The sequence below is a fragment of the Vicugna pacos genome, chromosome X (genome assembly GCF_048564905.1).
Source record: "Vicugna pacos chromosome X, VicPac4, whole genome shotgun sequence".
Classification (NCBI taxonomy): domain Eukaryota; kingdom Metazoa; phylum Chordata; class Mammalia; order Artiodactyla; family Camelidae; genus Vicugna; species Vicugna pacos.
This window is the reverse complement of record NC_133023.1, coordinates 77,018,430-77,026,759: the sequence shown is the minus strand read 5'-3', so window position 1 is coordinate 77,026,759 and position 8,330 is coordinate 77,018,430. Positions and strand designations below refer to the sequence as shown.

Below are 8,330 nucleotides of genomic sequence, written 5' to 3'. Positions count from 1 at the left end.
AACAGCCCTCGAGGCTCATCTTGAAGAAACCTTTACTTTTTGCTGACAGATTAGGAATTTTCCTTGAAGGAAAAGGACCTTGATTAGTGAAAGAATTGCAGTGGATTTTCGTATCAATTTGCAGCATGGGAGGTTGTTGAGGTACAGATGGTAAGACATGCTTACAGATAGGATTGTCTCTGGTTTAGTGACCTCCTTTATGGTTGGATGAATGAATGTAGGAATAAATGAACGGGGGAATAAGGAAATCCATACATAAGCCAGTGGTTCTGAGCATCAGAATCGCCTGTAACGCTTGTTAAAACACAAATTTTTGCGTCCCGCCCGCAGACTTTCTGGGTCAGTCAGTCTGCGATGGAGCCTGAGAATTTGCACTTATACCAAGTTCCTAGGTCTGCTGACGCTACTGGCAGGAATGGCACTTGGGGAAACACTGGCATAAGCCATCAGTGCAGACTCCCTTATGCCATGATTGTTGTGGCTGCAAACTTTCAGGCTGATTTTGCCAAGCAGCCCCCCGGTGCAGACTAAAATGAATCCGGATTTGGTGGTTGCGGGGTATATGTGGGTTGCCCACTTTACCTCCCAGGAAACTCTCCTGAGTAGTGTTAGATTTGAGAATTAAAGGTGGTTTTGTGTGTGTGTGTGCACACAAGCATCTGTGCTGCTGTCTCCACAAGAACTGCTGTCACTTTCCACACCTCTTATGCGGACCACTGACCTCCAGGGTCTCCCTCTTTTAACTGCTTCCCTTAGCCTTTCTGAGTTTTCTTATCCAGCAAAGAGGAAGGAAACACCATTAACTGCAGGGCTCAGCCAATCCTTTCTTGCGATTTAGTGACATCTAGTGGCTAACTGGAGAATCTTTGCTCATACTTAACAGAACTTTCTGGAAAATTAACTGAGCAGCCTGGAAAGCAAAAACATCCATTTGTGAACTCTCTGAGAAAGGCTTCCTGAAGGACTTAGGAGAGCAAGGTAAATGGCTCAGTATGAGTCAAAATGGGTTTCTTGCTCTCTTGGAAGCTGTGACAGAAATTAGACGTCACCGAAGAATCTCAAATCACCTCCTACTGTATTCTCAGCATGAATGGTTTTCAGTTAAAAAGTGTCCTTTAATAAAATGGTGTCAGGTAATACCAATTTGGTATTTGCTTCCTATCTCAGAGCATTTCTCTGGGCCTCAAGCTCTAAACAGACCAAGGATAGCAATCCACTTGCAGGCTAGTCAGGAGATCTACAAAAAAAAAAGTCTGTATTAGTTCAGATGCAGCTGGTACTAACCTGAGGGTGTCCAGGTCTGAAGGGCATTGGGAGGTGTAATTGTTAATGGCCACTATGATATGAGCAGAAGTCTAAGATACCCCAGATGTCACAGGCTTTCAAAGTACTCCAGGGAAGTGCAAGCTATTGTCAATAATCATATGCAATTTTTACTTTAATACGAAGTTTAAACTACTTGTTACAGGAAAATAGGGCAATCAGGGATCAGGAAGGAAGCAGCTTTTTAAAGTTTCCATTTTAGTGTTTATAGGCCATTGGCCATTAGAGGACTATGATAGGTCACAAAACAGTCATGAGAACAGCAGCATCAGCAGAATCTCAAGCACCAGCCCTGAACTACCGAATTTCAGAAACTCTAGGAGTGAGGCCCAGTAACCAATGTTTTAACAAGCCCTGAAGATTATTCCGGTGTGCACTGAAGTTTGAAAACCATTGGTTTAAAACAAGCTTTAAATGCCCTGGAAAAACCTTAAAGGCTGTTTGGAGACTCTCTTACTGAATCCACGGAAGAGATGGAATTATTCCTATAACATAGGCCTATTTTTTTAAACATATAAAAGTGTCTTTTATCTTCTAATCTATGGTTAAATGAAAGGGAGAGGATTATTTATGTGCTTCTAGTTCTTTGGATTTTGGAAAATGCTGTCTTGATAAAGCATGTCTCCAGAGTAGCTCAAGAGTCCTATGGATGTGGTGATGATAAACATAGAAACAGAAACATGCTCCACCTCAATATTAATCTAAGACATACAAATTAAAATAATAATCGGACACCATTTTTCAACTAACATACTTGGCAAGATCAAACAGAATAATGTGCATCATTGAGGCGGCTCTGGAGGAAAATAAAAAAAAACATACACTCCTAGTGGAAAGAGCACTATGATCTTTCTGGTAATATAAATCAAAAGCCTTAAAAATGTATGAACTTTTGACATAGCAATTCCACTTCCAGGAATCTTAGAAATAATTAATGATATATGCAATGATGTGTGTATAAAGACACTAAGGTATGTTTCTAATAATTAAAAGTTTAAAAACAATTTAAATTTCAGCAGCAGAGGACTGTACAAAATAAATAGCTCATACAATAGAACATAATAAAAATCAAGCCATACAAGATATTTCCAGTTTTTAAAAGGAAGATTTATTTAACAAGTTTCACTTAGTACAATACATCTAATGGAAATCACAATACAAGGAAAGATTTAAATCAAAGCCTCAGAATTTCATACAAACAACATGACCAAACTCCTAAAGTATTGGTATTACATCTCAAAATTGTCTTGGAGCTTTTTTAAAAAAAGTAAATGTGTACACTCACGTGCCTTACAGGATATTAAACCAAAAAGCTAGAATTAACAAACATGCCAAATGTTTTCACTTTATTATCGTAGACACAGCTCCTATATTTGAGTTTTACAGAAAAGCATGTTTCTCAACATGCATCCAAAGTTTTCAATGGATTGTGGTATAAGAGCAACATTTAACATAAGTGAAATTGCTTTAACCTAAATATGCTTACTGCTTAGGTACACTCCTACAACATAACTAACTTGAGGAAAGCTGGAAGTTGTTTTAACAGTTATGGTCAATACTGAACTTTGTTATTACATCCTAGATGAATGTTTCAGTGTTCAAAATTACTGAGCTTGAAGTTTTAAAACAATCTTGACTTCCACTTTACAGTAAGCATGAATCACAAGCCTGTAATGCAAAACTGTTAAACATAATTTTTGCTTGTTTTCTTTAAAAAAAAAAGAGAAAGAAAGAAAGAAGGAAAGTAAGAAAGAAAGAAAGAAAGAAAGAAAGAAAGAAAGAAAGAAAGAAGCTAGCTGACCAAGAGTGATCAGAATCAATGATATTTCCCGTTTACCAATCACACTGGATATGCCTGACATCTCTCCCACTCCATTCAACTCCCATAAATGCACAGCTTTTGTTTCTGTTGCAGTTGTTTATTGCTCTTTCTCTCTTAAGCGAGGTTAGACTGATAGTCACTGGAGTTCTCCTGCAGAACTTGGTCATATCCACTCATGCTGCTCTGACCACCGTAACCACCTCCGTAGCCACCACTCAGCTGCTGGCTAGCAGGACCCCCGTAACTAGACTGGTTGGATATGCCCATCCCTCCCATCATTTGGCTACCATAAGCACCACCACTTGCCCCTGCTGTAGAATTCAAAAAGAGCTCTACATAGCTGTGATCATAAGCTCCCCCGCTTGTGCCTGCGGTAGAATTCAAGAAGAGCTCCACGTATCTGTGTTGCATGTTAGCTTTGTCTTTTGCCATAGCTGCCACGGCATCTTCATGAGTAGCAAACTCAACATCTGCCTCACCAGTAACTCTGCCATCAGGCCCAATTTCAATGTGTACTCTCATGGGGTTAAGAGGCGAGAAAAAATTGTAAATATCATTCTCAGTGGCTCTGTAAGGTAATCCCCTCATGTGCACACAGTGCCCTGTGGTGCTCTGAAAACTGGACCCACCATCTCCATATCTATGATCAGACATTCCTGAAAAACAGTAATTGAGGTCTCTTCCAAATCGATCAGATCCAAAGCCATACCCATCATTATAGCCACCATAATCATCATAGCCTCCATACCCTCCACCATAGGCACCGCGCCTCATCCTTTCAAACCCAGCCCCTCTGCCAATGCTATTATACCCTCTGCCAGCCCCTGGCCTATCATAGGGACCTGGCCGCTGCATAGCCATGAGCTTTCGAGGTGGGTCGTAGTGGGTTCGGACTTCAGCTCGGCTACTCTTGAAGATCTCAATGTACCTGTGCCCTATTCTTTCCTTGTGTTTCTTTAAGGCCTTTTCAGCTATCTCCTGGGAAGCAAACTGCACAAAGGCCTCCCCTGTGCTCCGCCCCTGAAAGTCCACCGGCAGTGTCATCCCATTTGGCACAATTTCCAACCCTGAAAAGAATTGAACAATCTCTTCCTTGCTACAGCCAAATGGGAGTCCTCTAAGCCGGACGAAGCCATCATTGGCAGTATCAGGACTATTCGGACCTGTATGCTTCAACACCCAATCCATTTCAACACTGTTGGACTTGAATACTTCAACATATCTGTGTCCCATGGTTTCTCTGTCCTTCTTCAAAGCCAGCTTCACTTCATCTTCGGATTCAAGTTCGACAAATGCTTCGCCACTTGGTCTGCCTTCTCTGGTGTAGATGAAACGAATACCTGATGTACCATTTTGGATTTTGCAATCGGAGAAGAAGCGCATCACTTCATCGGCTGAGCAGGACCAGGGTAGGCCCCTGACCTTCACCACGAACCCCTCCCTGCCTTCTGTGCCTAGCATCATGGTGACTGTTGGGCTCTTGGTGGCAAGATCGGCTCAATGTAATTTCGGTGTAGCTGAAAAAAGATAAAGACTATTGTCATGGAAAAATGTTCATGATACAGTAAAAGAAAGCAAACTATTAATAGAAAACTCAATTACACTGATAGCTTTTTTGTAAGACATATGTATAAACAAAAAGACTTCACCAAATTTTCAAGTCATTCATTCAACAACTATTTACTCAATACCTATTATGTGTTGGATACCATTAATGGTGGCTATTTCTGGGGGATAGGATTATGGGAGCTTTCTGTCTCAAAGAATGTTTTCTTTGGACATTTCTGTATGTTCTAAGTTTTCCACATTGACCACACATAAACATCATAGTCAGAAAATGAAAAGATATACAAATTAATGGCAACGAAATCAGTGGAAGATTATCAACAAAAGATAGCTATGTCTGATTACATAAAAATGAAAAACTTCATTACATCAAAAGTAAGATTAAACATAAAAGACAAACAATACACTTGTGATATCTACAACAAGTACATCACTATCCTTAGTATACAAAAAATAACCTCATAGAAATTAATAAAATCAGGGAAATAAAAAGGCCTAAGAGAGAAATGGGAAAAAGACATTATGGGGAACTCACGCCTTCATTTTACATTTTTCAGTTGCCAGGTCCAGAAAGTTAGCTCTGGCACACAAGGATCAATAAGCCCTGAAAGAGCTCATGGTCCTACAGGGGCACAGTACATCTTTACTAAAGACAAAAGGACAAATAAACATTATCCCTGCTATGACAGGATTCTGTGCAGGGTGAAAAGGCGTTATAAAGCAGGGACTGGCTGATCAATTCTATCGGTTGGCATAGAATGGCTAAATGAAAAGGACTAACCGGCTCAGGGATCCACAAATTTCAAAAATTATGATGGAGCATAAAATAGAAGGCGGCAAGGCAGGAGAGAAGGCTGGCTAGGTGGAGATCAGATCCCGAAGGTCTTAACTGGTAGACAAGGGGCTATGGGCCTTTTGGGAGGTTTTAAATAGGGGACTGAGGGGAGAAGAGAGAGGAAAGGGAGGTGAGGGGAGGGAAGTGAGGGGAGGGAAGTGAGGGGCGGAGAGTGAGGGGCGGAGAGTGAAGTAATCAGAACCTTTCAGAAAGATCGCCATGGCAACAGTGTAGCTCTCAAATGAGAGCCCCCCCCGCGGGGGTGGGGGGGGCGGGGTGACGCTAGCAAGATCAGTTAGAACCCTGCCTCTTAAGAGATAGGTAAAGGGATTCACCTAAGACAACAGCAGTTTTTAAAAACGGGAAGAAAGGTGTGATCAATGTATTCAAAGCAGTGGACCCTGTGGGACTTCGTAACATTAAATACAGAGGCAGTACAGATGTAAGGCTACAGAAGAGGAGTCTGGGAAATGTTCAAACCTCATCAATCATCAGAAATGCAAGCTAAAACCAGAATTAATTGCCATTTTTCACCCATTAAGACAGTGAAAATTAAACAGGGAGGATAAGTCAATGCTGATATTCAGGGTCACAAACTAATACACTCCCAGAGGAGTGAAAGTTGAGATAGTATTTCTGGAAAGCAATTGGAAATATTTATCACGCCTTTTGATACAGTAAATCCACCTCCAGTTATGTGCCATAAAGAGATGATCTGAAATTCAGATGGAGATTTATAGAACTATATATTCTTTGAAAGGTATTTTATTAAGAAAGATAAAATATTACACACTATAAAAATTATAAAAATATCTAATAGCATGAGAAATTACTTATGCTATAATCTTAAGTGACCCAAGATCATAGCTATTTTATAGTCTCAACAATAAAAAAGACGTATGTTCACATATCCTTTGACCCTGCTAGAATTCCTTCCAGGAAACTGGTCAACAGAAATACTCATAAATGTTCACTGCAACACTGTTAGTAATGGCAGAAAATTAGGAACCTAATTACCCATCAACAGGGGGAAGGCTGAATGAATTATACTTTATCCTTAAAATGGAATGCCATGCAGCTGTTTGAAAAATAAAGATCTGCCCTGACCTAGATTTCCAAAATATATTAAGTGAAGGACTATGCATAGTATGATCATACTTATTTTAAAATATAAGCAGGCATGCATACATGTATGCAGATGCATAGAAGTTCTGGAAACATATAAGTTGTTTTTGAGAAAATAACTGGAGGGTAGGAAGTGTGAGGTGGATTTTCACTTTTTAACCTATACGAGTCTATATAGTTTTAATTTTTAAAAACCACTGTAACTGGAATAAAAAAAACTATGTTAGAAAAAGTACATGCGTGGGGAATTTGTCACATGTTAATAAATAGTGGTTAATTAATGAGTGGTAGTTTTATGGCTTTCTCAATTTGTTTTTCAATTTTTTGTGCATTCTTAATTTTCTATTGAGAGTGATTACTTTTATTTCAGCAAAAAATAATACATAAAACAAAATGCTTACTTTTCGGGGATTTGGTTTAGCAAATTTTATAAAATTTTCTAATTTTGTATGTGGATGGCTTATCTGACATGGTCTGGGAACACTGGGCTTCTGCGAGAGAAAGTACAAAGTGTAATAACTGCCCTAAAACTACACTGAGGATTCAAGTCAACTTTTACTAGTTGCCTATTATGTGCCTGGAGCGCTGCATCTGCAGCGATAACTGTCTCCCTATAGACCATCTTTAGGTCTGAGTGACAGATACACGCTCTGCTTTTTGCCTGCCTTATCTCTTGGATCACCCATCCCATTCAATGTCCCGGCTGCACGCTAGGCCTCCACGTCCCCTCTGTAGTGGCAGGGAGGTTCTGCTTCATGACTGTGTCTCCTGGGAAGGCCACGAGGACTCCGCTGCCTGAAGGAACCAGGATTCCATTTGTGAATTAAGAATTTGTGTATTTATGTGTGTCTTATGTACAGACTTTTTACAGACCAAAATGCTGAGTAGTTATCTCCGGGTGAGGAATTACATGTATTTTTTTTAATTTATAGTATACTGTTTTTTTGCGAATGTCCAAAATTGAACATGTAGATTGTTATGAGCAGAGAAATAAACATTATTTAAATATTTAATTCAGTAAAAACATTCATTGGGCGCCTCTGTCAGGCACGCAGCATTTGCCTAGATGTGACTCTACAGATCAAATTCGCTTGGTGCCTCCCCCTACAAACAGACAGACAATTAGGCACTGGAGACTGAGTGCCTGAATGGATGGACCTGCATTCAGACCACTGGTCTCAAGATCTGTTTTTCCTAATCCGGGGACGTGGTTTTCAAACGTTTTTCTGCTTACGGATTCTCTTAAGGGTCCTTTGAGACCCGCCCAGACAGACAGATATACAAAAACACAGACACAGTCACGAACGTCCACCATTTCCCCACCAGGCGCAGCAAAGGCGGCTTCCCGGCACTGAGATGGGGGGGAGGAGGGAGCGGGGGAGGGGAAAGCAGGGAACGAAAAAGGCGGAGGCGGCCCGCGGACCCCGCTTTGGCCTTCATCATCACCACCCCCGGGTCCCCGGATCCCACCCACACACCAACCTCTAACGATACCGGATAATTTTCCTCTTTCTTCCCTCAAACGGCTATAGCGAGACGGTAGACGACGACCAGAACTACTTCTGCTCACGTAAGCGATTGATCACGTGAGGATCTACGTCATGTGAGATCTCGGTCACGTGAGCGCCGCTCAGCTTTAACTGGGGATCATTAAAGTGC

At 40.8% G+C, this 8,330-nt stretch overlaps 1 protein-coding gene across 3 annotated transcripts; it reads right to left on the bottom strand.

Moving 5' to 3' along the window:
- Positions 1-2,408: 2,408 nt before the first annotated feature.
- Positions 2,409-8,285, bottom strand: HNRNPH2 (heterogeneous nuclear ribonucleoprotein H2). 3 transcript variants are annotated; one of them, XM_006210272.4, is made up of 2 exons: positions 8,154-8,285; positions 2,409-4,662 (listed from the first exon to the last, which is right to left on the bottom strand). In XM_006210272.4, the coding sequence occupies exon 2, from the start codon at positions 4,607-4,609 to the stop codon at positions 3,260-3,262; it is 1,350 nt and encodes a 449-aa protein (XP_006210334.1). In that variant the 5' UTR covers positions 4,610-4,662; positions 8,154-8,285; the 3' UTR covers positions 2,409-3,259. The 3 variants fall into 3 exon arrangements, with proteins under 3 accessions (XP_006210334.1, XP_015099911.1, XP_072812183.1); XM_015244425.3 differs by having other exon boundaries at positions 8,166-8,269; XM_072956082.1 differs by lacking the exon at positions 8,154-8,285 and adding an exon at positions 5,493-6,813.
- Positions 8,286-8,330: the final 45 nt, after the last annotated feature.

Coding starts and splice junctions, on each gene's coding strand:
- HNRNPH2 (XM_006210272.4), bottom strand. CDS start 4,609: ATGATGCTAGGCACAGAAGGCAGGGAGGGGTTCGTGGTGAAGGTCAGG.